The sequence below is a fragment of the Poromitra crassiceps genome, assembly GCF_964638095.1.
Source record: "Poromitra crassiceps genome assembly, chromosome: 9".
NCBI classification, from domain to species: domain Eukaryota; kingdom Metazoa; phylum Chordata; class Actinopteri; order Beryciformes; family Melamphaidae; genus Poromitra; species Poromitra crassiceps.
This window is the reverse complement of record NC_139630.1, coordinates 37,293,878-37,307,696: the sequence shown is the minus strand read 5'-3', so window position 1 is coordinate 37,307,696 and position 13,819 is coordinate 37,293,878. Positions and strand designations below refer to the sequence as shown.

Here is a 13,819-nt window from a genome sequence, read left to right as displayed (position 1 = left end):
ATAGTTCCTGGAAGTAAGGTTATGGATTAAGCAGTGATGTAGCGTTGCAGCAGAATGGAATGTTTGTGATGTACTATGAAAGACTAGTATCAGTATCAGCTTTATTTTAGCATTCAAACGTACTTCCTGGAACATACTCCCCGCACACTTATACGTGAGTCGCGTGAATATCAAGCATTTTTTTACCTCCCTTGTCGCCACTCTCTCTTTAAATCACTCTGGGAAGAACCAATTGCTATTTGTTTAATTTGTCTCTCTGTACTGTATCTGCATTTCAATCAAGCCCAATGTGAGAGCATCATGTCATGAGGATAGTCGGTTATGCATGGGCAGACATGTGATGAATGAATGGTTGGTTCGGGCCTGTTCAGGACTTTTCAAGTGTATATATATATATATTTCTAGTGTATATTCATCAAACCATAGGATATTGTAAAGACAATAAAGTTGATTAACATTTCTGAGCAATCTGAATGGCCAAGCTTTTGATAGTTTGATTTTTTCTACTACTGCCAGTGAGCCCAAGACAGAAATGGATGAGGCCCTGCTTGATAGAGGAAAAAACAAGTCAGTTCAGTACCTGCACCAAAACACGCAATGCGCAGCCGGCTGGCCAGCCTGCCTGCCAGCCAGTCAGCCAGCCAGTCAGTCAGCCAGCCAGTCAGTCACTCAGCCAGCCAGTCAGCCAACCAGCCATCCAGTCAGCCAGTCAGTGAGCCATCCAGCCATCCAGTCAGCCAGTCAGTGAGCCATCCAGCCATCCAGTCAGCCAGTCAGTCAGTCAGTCAGCCAGCCACTCACCCAGTCAGCCAGCCTGCCAGCCAGTCAGCAAGCCATGCAGCGTGCCAGCCAACCAGCTGGCCCACCAGCCAAGTATTCATTGATCTCTACAACCCTTTGGTTTTAATTTCACACCAGGCAAGGCATAAAAGTGCCCCGTTGAAATGAACGACAGCCTGGCTGTGTCTGTGTCTGTGTCTGTGTGTCTGTGTGTCTGTGTCTGTGTGTCTGAGAAAACAATCAGTGGATGGTGATGGTATCGTGAGTCACCATTTATCCAGAGAACAACCCCTTCACAGTGTGTGCAGCAGGCCTGACAACCCCCCCCCCCCACCCCCCACCCCCCCTCCCCCTGTGTCTCTCTCTACCTCTCTGCAGTCCAAACATTGGAAACCACATAAAGGCGATATGGTGTAGCGGTCATGGCAACCAGAGCTTCCCGAAGGGCTTTACCTTACTCTCCATATAGACTACAGTCCACCTCTATGCTCAATATAAAGCTGTCAGTGTCCAAGGCCTGTGTTCTTAAACAGGTTACCTTTCTCTGCTCACTTTGACAACGAGGTATAATAATAACCCTAGAATCCATTTTTGATTTTTGATTGATTGATTGACTTACTGTAAGCCCCTAAAAGTGTTTATATGGCATTTTATGTTAAATGTCTCCTTTACTGTAAGTGGTGGCGCAGGGTGGATGCAAATGCACTGATTTGACGTGATGATGTAAACCTTCAGTCAGCACTTGAGTGATAGGCTATCTGAAAAATAACCATCAACAGTTATACACTACCACCACCCCCTGTCATCACATCACATGTGGCAGTCTTCAGGATCAACACGACCTAAATGGAGCATGTGCTGCATCGACACACGTCTGGATTCATTCAACAATCACGTCGCCCTTTGCAGTTTTTCCAAGCTTCAAGTTTTGCATGAGGCTTGGGTACCCCTTCAGCCATCTGGATTCATTTACCACCAACACTTACAAACCTGCTTACGGTATAATAATAATAATCATAATAATAATCATAATAATCATAATAATCATAATATCAGACAACATGTAGACTTTTTGGGAGGCAGAGTGGATTATACACAGACTAGTGCAGGTTTCACCGTCGTCCTCCCCCGCTTCCTTCTCCCCTCTCCTCGACTCGAGCCCCTGCCACCCGTCCAACCACGGCCGATCATTTCTACCGTCGCCTCATCACGTAGGCTATATATGACACAAAAATATCTCATATCCACTGCCTAAAAAGACATGAGGAAGCGACACGCTCGTTGAGTTGGGTCATGCCTCCTCTCTCTGCTGTTTGTAGAGGCGACCCTCCATGGCGCAATTTACTACACGACATTCCCCCCAATCAGTCGGGGACGCATCCATCGCAATCCCCAGATGTGGGATGTTTCAGACTCATTTCCATTCCAAATCAGCCGGAATACCCCCGCCCCCCCCCCCCCGACACGAGTGCGATAGATTGATTCACGATTCACAATGTTGCTGCGACACATCAGGCAGTCTACCTGCTGCATCTATCAGCTCGGAGGTAGTAGGCGTTGAGTCTCGATCACCCACAGGGAGTGATTAAAAAAATGTCTGCAACAAATGTTTGACAAAAGACCCCCCTCTCCCTCCCTCTCAGAAATCAGGGTTTTTGGATGTAGCTACATGAAGACACGAATAGCTCTCATCTGTTTTACAATGCGTCTTCCTGACTGTTTTCCATCTGGGAGGTAAAAAGCTTCGAGGCTGCCGCTGTCCAAGGTGCTGAAACGCAGAAAACGCCCACACCTCATACAGGCATTATAGCACACTGCATACAGCGCATCCTTTTAACAATCTACTGCGCGTTTCAGATTGATCACCCAGGGTGTATGCATCGCCTTTTCTGCCTTCCGTCCCTCCTTCCTTCGTTGGCTCCTTTCTTCCTTTATCCTTCTCTTCCCATCAACAGTGCCGCAAAGAATCCAATATATTCCCAATTAGGTAGAAATTTAACAAGGAGAAATATGGGCGTTTGCATAACCATCGTCCCGGCTGGCATTGGCGGGTAAAAAGAGACAACACGGACATGCACTGGTTAATATCTCACACATAAAAAAACACATCTGCTTCATTACATAAAAATAACCCAATTAGCAATTGTAGTATAAACAATTAGAACATGTATTTTCTCTCTCCTACCTGTGCCCGTTGTCAGTGTCCAGCCGTCAGTAATAGGGAGGAAATCTCTGCGTATTTCAACAACTAACCGATATCAGCCCCTCTCTGTATATGACTAGGTTACTGCAACTGTGCGTTGGCTGGATTCTCCTCACTTCTTCTTCAATGGGGGGGAAAGCAGTGCAGCTCTCGTCAAAAATGGCGGACGCTTTTGACGTCAGCAGCAGCACCAGCTTTTAATAGATATCTGTCAGAGAGAAAGAGAGAGAGAGAGAGAGAGAGAGAGAGAGAGAGAGAGAGAGAGAGAGAGAGAGAGAGAGTTCTGTAACAGTTCAATGCAACCACTGAATATTCATATTTTGGTAACACTTTACAATAAGAGTACATTTATGAAGTTTTATGAATAACTCTTAATTAACAGTTAACGAATCTGTCTAGTAATCATTTGCTAATGGTGTTCATGTTAACTGTATTGAGTTGTGCATTATTTGATAGTTTATGGTTAGTTAATGGTTAGGCTTATTTAATAAACATTAACTAACGGTTACTTAATGCTTAATAAGCATATGCTTATTAATGCTTAACTAACCATTAATTTAGTGAACCTTATTGTAAAGTGTTACCAATATGTTTGACATGCTGTTGTAAAAGTTTCATATCCCCCTGCAGGCCTGCCATTATTATACTATAGGATATGGATTATTCATGATTAGATCAAATTATTCGTCCATCAATGCAGGCCCGCTGGTTTATCGTGGGTTTGAGGCATCTCGATTTTCAGACAAAATCTATGTTCCAGTTTTCTGGATAAATAAATGTTATTCCATTGTGGTGCCATCAGATAATGTGTATCTAAAAACCAGCTGAGGCACTGTCACAATTGGTGGCTCATTCACTATCAATGAAACAATATGACATGTCATGTTTTAGAGGGTGCATGGGCGATTGGAGTGATCTTGTTCATGTTCATAAATCAAGACTGGGCAGTCCAAGATAGTATGCATAAAGTATAGCTTGTATGTTAATCATATGCGAGAGCTGAAAACAACACATGTTTGGTGCTATGACACGTAGAAAGATTGTTAAATTGCGCTGTAGCCTAATGATACCATACAATGCAGTTTAAGCATTGGTCAAACTGTTCCAACTAGCATGACTAGCCATGCTTTATTGCTTGGTATGAGAAACTCTCATGGTTACCAAAAGGCTATCGTCACCTTCTCTCATGTGACATTGCTATAATAGTCATTGGAAATATATCAAAGGTTCAGCATGTATTAGAAGCACTTTTATTTGTTTTTGTTTTTTTAATCCAGACCTCCAAAGGCAGTTGCATAGAATGCTTCACCACCAAACCTTTGTTATTTCTGTTGGAGTTAAGAAATTATTATGTTCTGTTTTATAGTGAACAGCCAGCTGCTATAGTACCAGTAACGGTGGTGGGCCAGTGTAAAGGGTGAGGAGTTTCAAACTTTTCTCTCTCTTTCTCTCTGGGGAGATAAGTATGTTTTCTCATCGTCTAAAAGTGATTTCCCCAAACTGGTGAGGAGTTTTATCTCAACTTCTGTTATCAGTTAATCAGTTCCTCTAGTCTAGAGTAATTTGGGCCTGCACTTTGAGCTTCCCATGACCTACCTCTCACTTCTTGTAGTGTAACTATGTCAGTATAATTATCTACGATAAAACTTGCCATTCATCACATTTTCTCTCAGGTCCTGGAGAGCGAGCGGCATGCCTGACCTCATGCAGAAGCAATCAGCTGTGGGTTTGTCACTCAGTTGACAGCGTGATTTCTCCCCCCCGCCTCCCCCTCCCGGGTTATGACTGAAAGCTTACGTTTCTGATCAATCGATATAAGATAAATCAATAAATGATTGATGCTTCCTGATGAGGTAATTGGCAGCTGAATTGTCTGTGGATTCAGCAGCGTGGGAACGTCCTCTCTTCTCCTCTGTTGCTCCTCTGTTGCTCCTCTGCTGCTCCTCTGCTTGACACTGTAACAAATCTGTCTTCAATTGCTCTGAAGCGAACCTGTCTCCTAAATTAATGATAATGATAACTCTGCATGAAAAATCAATTTGGAGAGGAGAGCCAGAGGAGCAGAAAGGAGGTGTGTGTGTGTGTGTGTGTGTGTGTGTGTGTGTGTGTGTGTGTGTGTGTGTGTGTGTGTGTGTGTGTGTGTGTGTGTGTGTGTGTGTGTGTGTGTGTGTGTGTGTGCGTGTGTGCGTGCGTGCGGGGGGGGGAAGAAAGAAAGAGAAAGAGTCTCTGCAGGTCACTTATTCATTCACCCACCTTTGAAACAATACTATAACTATAACTAACCACATTATGAATGGACTGAAGTGCCAGCTTGTGGTTTCTGTTTATAGGCCAACAGATAGACAATAGAAACTGGGCAAGACCTTGTTTCAGAACAACGCTGGTTCCCAAACTGTGGTCCAGGGATCTCCAATGGACCTATGGGCTCCGGAGGGACCCCAGTAGAATCCCCCCCCCCCCAACAATTAGAGTGTATAAGGATGACTGTTTTGATCTTAGGTTGCATTTTTCCTCAGTTATGGAATTCTATATTAAATGGCTTCAAAACTCTTCTCACATGGGTGTCCTTTATCAAATGGGGATTTGCAGTCTGCATACTGTATCTATTTCCTAAAGTGAAAAATGTGCCAACCCCTGCAGAAACAGCTTGCATTACAGTAATCCAGTCACAACAAATTATCACTGTAATATAAGCACAAATACATACTTATGAGAAATGGGTGAACAAGTTTGAAAGGAAAAGGCATTATGATTGTCATGGTTGAGACTTTTGCCATCTTCTATTGTCTGGATTTTGTATTTCTCTGTGTTTGTGCCTTGTCTAGTTCTGTGCGCTAATGTTTTCTGTCCGCCCCAGCTGTGTCTGGTTTGTAATCACCTCTCCTGTGTACTGCATATCTGTATATCAGTCTTGTTTCCCAGAGTCAGTCTTGTCATTGTAGGATCATTGTACATGTATGGTATTAGTGAGCACTCACTTAAAATACATTATAGTTGTCATTTTGGATGTGTTATAGTTATAGTGAATCAAATCAAAATCAAATCAGCTTTTATTTTATATATTCTATAGCACCTTTCATATATAAAATGCAATTAAAAGTGCTTAACAGTAAAAAAAAAAAATAAGTAGGGTAAAATACAATAAAATGATAAAACAATAAAAACAATACAACAAAGTAAAAGTAAAGTGTGGACATACATACACACACAGACACACACACACACACACACACACACACACACACACACACACACACACACACACAAACGTGCCTGCCTGGCGCTTGTGTTTGATGTGGTGACTGTAGATTATGACAGGAAATGGATATATATATATATATATATATATATATATATATATATATATATATATATATATATATATATATATATATATATATATATACATACAATGCATAGATTCCACACTAAAAGTTAGGCTACATGCTCATACACAAAATAAGAAAAATACAGAGGTACAGACAGAAATAAGTAAATGGTAATCAACTCCTAGCTGTGTGTTGAACTATTTTATTATGCACGACACATGGAGGTGAAGTGCCTCCGCAAAGTGCATTAAAATCGCATAGCCTGAGTTGATTATCCCACTTATACCATGGTCATTTGCCAAAAATATAAAATAAAAGCATTCGCAAAGTTTTGGTGCAAAATAGCAATCAAAATCTAAGGTTTTTCCACAAGCCATAACCCTGTTTACCTAGCAAGCTGGGAAACAGTATGGCGCAGGGAATCTAGTCCACTCAGCTCATAGAAGAACCCTTTAATTGGCTCAGCTGAGCCAGAAAACTAACGTTAATTAAACAGCTGTACAGGGGTAGCGGATGAATTTACAACATGTGATTAGACTTGGGCCGGACTACGTGTGCGTTAAAGGGTTTTAGAACACGGCTCTCTTGAATACTCGATTCTGATTGGTCAATCAACAAGATTCACCGGTCATTATTTCTCGACAACCGACCGCTGCTCTGCCACACCTGGATTAATCAGTTGATAAGAGCTTTTTGTCAGCAGACACTACTAATTAGGCCAACCAGTTGCAGCTGTGGTGTCTTGTGTGCCAATTACGAATGAAACCGCTTTGTCGTTGAAAACGCTATTAAAAAATCTATTTGAATAATTATTTTTGTCAGATTATTGAATGATTTAGTTGTAGGCCGTGTTCTAAGCGGGATAATGTATATTGAGGCGGTGATTACGGGGGAAATAATGACCGACAGGTGAATGATTGAGCCCGACGCGCAGCGGAGGGCTTAATCATTCACCTGAAGGTCATTATTTCCCAGTAATCACCGCCTCAATATACATTATCCCTTACTTAGAACACGGCTCTCTTGAATACTCGATTCTGATTGGTCAATCAACAATATTCACCGGTCATTATTTCTCGACAACCGACCGCTGCTCTGCCACACCTGGATTAATCAGTTGATAAGAGCTTTTTGTCAGCAAGACACTACTAATTAGGCCAACCAGTTGCAGCTGTGGTGTCTTGTGTGCCAATTATGAATGAAACCGCTTTGTCGTTGAAAACGCTATTAAAAAATCTATTTGAATAATTATTTTTGTCAGATTATTGAATGATTTAGTTGTAGGCCGTGTTCTAAGCGGGATAATGGATAGTGAGCCGGTGATTACTGGAAATAATGACCTTCAGGTGAATGATTAAGCCCTCCGCTGCGCGTCGGGCTCAATATCACCTGTCGGTCATTATTTCGCCAGTAATCACCGGCTCACTATCCATTATCCCTTACTTAACGCACACCTGCCAGCCAATCAGAAAAGAGTATTCACCCAGACCATGGTATATTTTATAAACTTCTCCCTCTAGTGGTCCTATGTAGTTTGGGCTGTCTTCTGTGCAGTGGACCTGCCTTGGCTACTGACTGTACTGAGGCTGATGTGTCTCCTCAGACAGGGGATCCTCTCAGCCAGCAGCTTCCTGAAGTGGCTCTGGAACTTCTTACCCACAAATGTATAGAACACCGGGCTAATGCTGCAGTACAGGTAGGCCACATTCCGTGTCACGTACAGGGCATAGTCTAACGCCTCTGTGGCTGAGCATGACGCCTTACTGGATAGCTGGATGGTCTGGAGGAGGATGACTGCGTTGTATGGCGTCCAGCAAGCGAAGAAGGTGAAGATTATGATGAAGATGAGCTTGATGGTGCGGCACTTCTCCTTCATTCGGGTGGAGAGGATCCGCACGGTGATTCTAATGTAGCAATACATCACCATCAAGAAAGGGACCAGGAAGAACAGCAGGACCTGTTCCAGGGGTGGAAAGGCTACTGTTACAGCAATTTTACTTTACTTTAATTACTTTAAAAGTAAAAAAGTAGCTCGTTTATAATGTACTCAGAGTAAAAGTTAATTAATTACTCTTGGGGGGGGGGGGGGGTATCTTATAAAAAAGTACAAAAACATAAAGCTCATCGCTACTTTTTCTCATTTTCTTCAAGTTCATTCTCAACTTCAACCAAATCCAATGTGTTTTCAAACTTACCTGTCTCCATCTCCTTTATTAAGCACCAACTTATTCTCATTGCTGTGTGACTGACTGTCGTTCACCTTCTGGTGAAGTATTGAATCCCAAAGCATTTGGCCCAGCTGATGCCAGAGACACACAGTATAGCCCCCCTCCCTCCAAGAGACACACAGTATAGCCCCCCTCCCTCCAAGAGACACACAGTATAGCCCCCCTCCCTCCAAGAGACACACAGTATAGCCCCCCTCCCTCCAAGAGACACAGTATAGCCCCCCTCCCTCCAAGAGACACAGTATAGCCCCCCTCCCTCCCAGAGACACACAGTATAGCCCCCCTCCCTCCAAGAGACACACAGTATAGCCCCCCTCCCTCCAAGAGACACAGTATAGCCCCCCTCCCTCCAAGAGACACACAGTATAGCCCCCATCCCTCCAAGAGACACACAGTATAGCCCCCCTCCCTCCAAGAGACACACAGTATAGCCCCCCTCCCTCCATTGCGAGTGGGGACTGTAGGTTATATATTGATATATGCAAATTAGCATATGTCATCTGGAGACTTCTAGCGACTTTATGAGCAGCCAATAGCTGCTTTCCTTGGAAACAAGTTGGCAACACTGGCAGTTAATGAAGGCCAATAGATTGGGTAGTTTCTGGTGCACAATTCATAGAAAACTTGCAGAAACTTTAAAGTAAAACGGCTTATTTTAAGAATTACTTTAAAAAGTACAAGTGCGCAAAAAAAAAGCTACTCAATTACATTAATGTCATTTTAATTACTGTAGTTACTTTCCACCTCTGACCTGTTGATAGTTGGTGACCTGGTGCCACATGTCCATGACTTCCGCAGAGAGACCGGTTTCCTCACACATCAGCCCGTACACTGGGTCCTTCCACACTGCCTTGAGAACCAGCTCTTTGATGCTGGCCAGGATACTGATGCACCAAACAGCCACGGACGCCATGATGGCGTAGGTCTTCTTCCTGTTCCTGGCGGCCGTCACCGCGTGCACCACGGCCAGGTACCGGTCAAACGTCATGAGTGTGAGGAAGAGGATGGAGCTGTAGAAGCCGATGAAGTAGACACTGCTGACCGTCTTACACAGCATCACGCCAAATATCCACTCAGACAGATGGTACGTGGCCCAGAAGGGCAGACTAGAGGCGAAGAGAAGGTTTGAGAAGACCATATTTAGGAGGAAGATGTTTTTCACCGTGTGGAGCGTCTCAAACTTGTAGATGATGACGAGGACGAGCCCATTGCCCAGATAACTTAGAAAGAAGTTGACATAGTAGAAGACGGGGATGAAGTTCGCTCCAAACTGGTTGACCCTTGTCTTGGGGCAGAGCTGGACAGATTCATTAAACACGTAGGATGTGTCAGTGTTGTTATCAGTGTCGTTCAACAGATTGAGGAAATCCAAGTAGTCACTGCTGTCGTCCATGGCTGGGCTTTATCCTGTAGGAGAGAGGCTTTAATAAAGAGACTGATATACATTACATTTTGTGTGTGACCAAAATTGATTCCGGACAGTATCCAATTCCGGACACTCTCGTTCACTCGCGTAATTTCCCGTTTACTGGCATTTTAAAGAGTTCCCAACCAAAAGCTAAGTGACATATTCCATACATATTTTGCTAGCTAGGTAACACATTTCATAAATATCTATACACCTTTAAGCATAATAAAACATTAAGTTATGAACTTTGAGTCACTTTGTGTAGAATGATAATCGGTATTGGCTGATAAATGGGAAAAATAAGAGCTTCGAGTGCTTCACATATAGCCTGCACTTACACCTGATACAGTAACTAACTTTGAGCTCCTACTCTGAGTACATTTGGTCACAGTCACATTTTAAGATTCTTAGGAGTCATTGTGAGAAGCTTCATAACCAGCTTATAGATGTAATCAACATTATAGTGTAAGGGCACACACCGGACCTGGGCCCGTAGTTATCAAGAGTTCTCAGAGAGAATTCTCAGAGTGATGAATATTTGGTCATACTTTTATTTGTAATGTTATCAAAATTCCTATGAAATAAAACCACTCATCTCAGCATATATTTAGGCAAGCTCAAGAGAGGCCCTAAGATGAGCAATAACTGGAAGAGAGCTGCATTAAGATGATATTAAGGACGGACATTTAGGGACTTGTTTTGCAAACATATAATCAAAAGATTAGGGTTAGACATGGATATGTGATGGTCCTTGTGTGTGATGATGCTATTGTGACAGTTGTATTGCTTCCTAGGAGTTATCCAGGGTGAATAATTGTCAGCTGATAAGCTTGCGTCACTGCAACGGCGTGGATTCAGGCTTAGCCATTGGTTAGAGTGAATCATAACTCCCGCCTCCCATTTGGAGTGATTGGAGAAGTGTTTGCGGGTCTCGTAATATGTCAGTCAAAGTCACGTTTCCAATGTAGTGATTGGATAAGCTTAGAGCGAATAGGAATAGAGTTTGGGACTGTGGTTAGCGGTGATTGGATGAGGTGGCCTGAGAAGGATACCTGGGCACCTGAGTCCGCGGAAAGGTAAAAGAAAGCCTTCACTACTAACAGTCACTGCATGCTAATGCCCAGTCCCAAACAGATGTTCCATTTATGAGGTTATGGTTGACGTGAGAGATGTATGGTTAAGCCCTAGACAACGTGCCAAGTTAATGAATGAAAGTAGATACATTCAAACACGACCATAACACTATTCAGTGTTGGGGGTAATGAGTTATGTAGTTATTACTTATCTGAGTAACAAAGTAGTGTAATGAGTTACAGTTTTAAATCAAGTACTAATAGTACAGTTACTTTTTAAAGTACTGTAACAATGTTGTAATAATAATCATGTTAATGTGGAAGCAGTGCACCAAAGAGTCGGTAGGGACGACTGACAGAGCTGCCATGACACATTTTGTTTAGCAACTTTTTCCCATACCATATTTGGCGACTGTTAGTGTATCATCTTATTACTATGTGGGCTGAAGCACTTGAGGTTTTGTATGGATTTCGAAAGCTTATCATTAGCCAAGATAGGAAGCATCTGTTATGTGTCATGCTGTGGATGTTGACACTAACGTATGGAGATTCAGCAAATCTGACAGATTGGAGAAGTTGGGTTCCACAGGGTTGAGGCTCAAACTGCTGACAGTTGGAGGGATGGATGAAAGATTAGAGGACCCAAGTGGTCGAGAAGTAGAATGAGGAATGATGAGATCAGGGGCACCATCATGCAGGACCTCAGGATCTTGTAGTTTATTCTCTATTTTATGGGAAGCCAGTGGAGGGATGCAAGCACAGGGTATGCTGCACCCGATCTACTATGAATCACCTCATTCAATGGGAAGGAATTGCATCAAAATGTCCCCATTCTATGGGGTGGAGTTGTACAATCTCTACAACCCAGTTTCCTGGGGTTGTAGTGATTACTTGCAAAACCCAATTTAATGGACAGCTCACAGGTTACCTGAAAAAGCCCATTTAATGGATCAACCTGGGGTCTCCAAGCCCTGGGTGGGAGACCCAGGGCCCCAGGAGCCCTCGGGACCCCCCGAAGCGGGTCCCTGACCTCCCAGAGACCCAGACCCTAATCCTAACCCAGACCCTAGCCTTCACCCTAAGGTACTCGACGCACAGAATGCGTTCGATCAGGTTGAGTGGCCTTACATGTTTGAGTCACTGCGCAGATTCGGATTTGGTCATTCATCTATATCCTGGGTAAAGCTCATACTAGTCCAACATGTTCAGTTATAACCAATGGTGATAAAGTAACCAAGTTTCCATTACTTCGCTCGGGTTCAGCAGGGTTGCCCTCTCTTGCCGGCCCTCTTCGCCATTGCACTCGAGCCCCTTGCCTTAAAAATAACAGCAGTGGTTAACAGCAGACACCAGCCGATCCAATTTAAAGTCACTCACCGTCTACATTATTCCAAGTCTAGGTTGCACAAGATATACCCTTCTGTCTCACCGCTATGTGATAGATGCCAGGTGTTAGAGGGTAACTTCTTGCTGTCAGGTGAAATGTATCAGAGGAAGAATGTGCTAGTCTAAAACTCTCCCCAGATCGGCAGAGGGGGTGGAACAATGCCCGGGACATGGGACCACTTAGACAGGGGAAGTTGGCCAAGTAAGTATGAAACCAGTTTTTAGAGAAATGCCAACCCAGTTTTGCAACCTGTATCAAGTAGAATGGCATGATCGATGGTGTCAAATGCAACTGTTAAATCAAATACAATCAGGATAGTATTCACCTTTGCATGCAGAGAATGTCATTCTCATTCTCACTATGTTACTGGCTGTGCTTGTGGCAAAAGCCGGGCTGAAAATTATCCTGGGGCCCTGTAGTAGTGTACTATTTATGTTTTGTCTTAATTTTTACTTAAAATTCCAAGAAATCCAACACTCAGAGGAAATTAAGTAATGATAGTGCATTTAAAAAACAAATACAGAATTTCCAGCATTCTATATCTTTTGACTTTTTTGATCTGATTAATCCTCTCACCCTTCAGTTATGCGACCTTGCTTTGCAAGACCTCATATTGAAGTATATTGCTTTCTTATGTAAACAGTATAATAATAATAATAATAATAATAATAATAATAATAATAATAATAATTATTATTATTATTATATTATTGTTGTTGTTACTATTATTATTATACCCCTATTGTATTTGCTATGTTTCTTTCTTATTATTATGATTATTATGATTATGATTATGATTATTAGTAGTATTTTCCTTCCTTAAATCTGTGTATATCAACACTAGGCCCACACTAACCACATTTTGCACCTAGGCTAGAAAACTCAGCCACTACTCAGAAACAAAAAATTACACCAATCTACCAAATTCCGACAATACAACCAACACCCCATTTCCTGTTTTTCTAACATCCATACCACTGGGCCAATCCCTGAAATTTGGCCAATTATATTACTTTATTACTGCAACAATGTTAATCACAAAAAACAATTCATTGATAAACCAAAATTACTGATTCCTTCCCCCTTTAATGGCTCTATTGTGTCTGTCGGTCTCCAAAGAGCGTTAATAAACTCACCAGTGAAGTGTTGTAGGTGTGGAGTGTACAGCCAGAGAGACGCACTGAAGAGCTGTGAGGTGCTGACTCTGCTAAACTGTGTTAGTGATGACAAAGAGGTGAAGGGGCTGTCCCAAGACCAAGGAAGACTGAGACTCACATTAAAAAGAACTTGATGTTTTTTACTTATTTTATTGGAAACAGCATTGCAAACCATACTAGTGTAACACATTTTTTGTTTTTGTGCCGAAAAGGCAGGATAAATACAGGTGCAAGCAAAACACTAATGAAGGGTT

At 42.5% G+C, this 13,819-nt stretch overlaps 1 protein-coding gene across 1 annotated transcript; it reads right to left on the bottom strand.

Moving 5' to 3' along the window:
* Nucleotides 1–7,721: 7,721 nt before the first annotated feature.
* On the bottom strand, nucleotides 7,722–13,580 carry ccr12a (chemokine (C-C motif) receptor 12a). Its single transcript, XM_083642802.1, has 4 exons — nucleotides 13,545–13,580; nucleotides 12,270–12,337; nucleotides 9,292–9,947; nucleotides 7,722–8,269 (listed from the first exon to the last, which is right to left on the bottom strand). The coding sequence occupies exons 3-4, from the start codon at nucleotides 9,931–9,933 to the stop codon at nucleotides 7,838–7,840; spliced, it is 1,074 nt and encodes a 357-aa protein (XP_083498928.1). The 5' UTR covers nucleotides 9,934–9,947; nucleotides 12,270–12,337; nucleotides 13,545–13,580; the 3' UTR covers nucleotides 7,722–7,837.
* Between the last annotated feature and the right edge of the window lie 239 nt (nucleotides 13,581–13,819).

What these genes read in the sequence shown, in the direction of transcription:
- ccr12a (XM_083642802.1), bottom strand. Translation starts at nt 9,933, where the DNA reads ATGGACGACAGCAGTGACTACTTGGATTTCCTCAATCTGTTGAACGAC. An exon ending in AGGTCACCAACTATCAACAG is followed by an intron (nt 8,270 to 9,291) that starts GTCAGAGGTGGA and finishes CCCCTGGAACAG; the next exon opens with GTCCTGCTGTTCTTCCTGGT.